The 200-nt window shown below is 44.5% G+C and overlaps 1 protein-coding gene across 1 annotated transcript in view; it reads right to left on the bottom strand.

The window, feature by feature from the left end:
• Window positions 1–200, bottom strand: part of LOC119592070 (transaldolase-like) — an 8,334-nt gene that overhangs the window by 5,896 nt on the left and 2,238 nt on the right. Inside the window, exon 2 of the mRNA XM_037940881.1 lies at window positions 69–192. Within this exon, the coding sequence (XP_037796809.1) occupies window positions 69–192 (124 nt within the window). The remainder of the gene's footprint in view (window positions 1–68; window positions 193–200) is intronic.

Genomic DNA, 200 nt, shown 5'->3' on the forward strand with positions numbered 1-200 from the left:
CTGAAAAAAATGGATGATCAATTGTACTATTCTATTTGCTTACTGTTGAGAAACAACACAATCCTTACCTTCCTGTCTTCTTGCCATACTCAACAGCCTGTTCAATGAGGGGGGAGTATTGCTCCATGTTGGCCGCCTGGAGGATGAGAGAGGGGTTGGTGGTGGCATCTGTTGGCTTGTATTTTTTCATGGCTGATGGA

This window comes from Penaeus monodon, chromosome 29 (genome assembly GCF_015228065.2).
Source record: "Penaeus monodon isolate SGIC_2016 chromosome 29, NSTDA_Pmon_1, whole genome shotgun sequence".
Taxonomy (NCBI): domain Eukaryota; kingdom Metazoa; phylum Arthropoda; class Malacostraca; order Decapoda; family Penaeidae; genus Penaeus; species Penaeus monodon.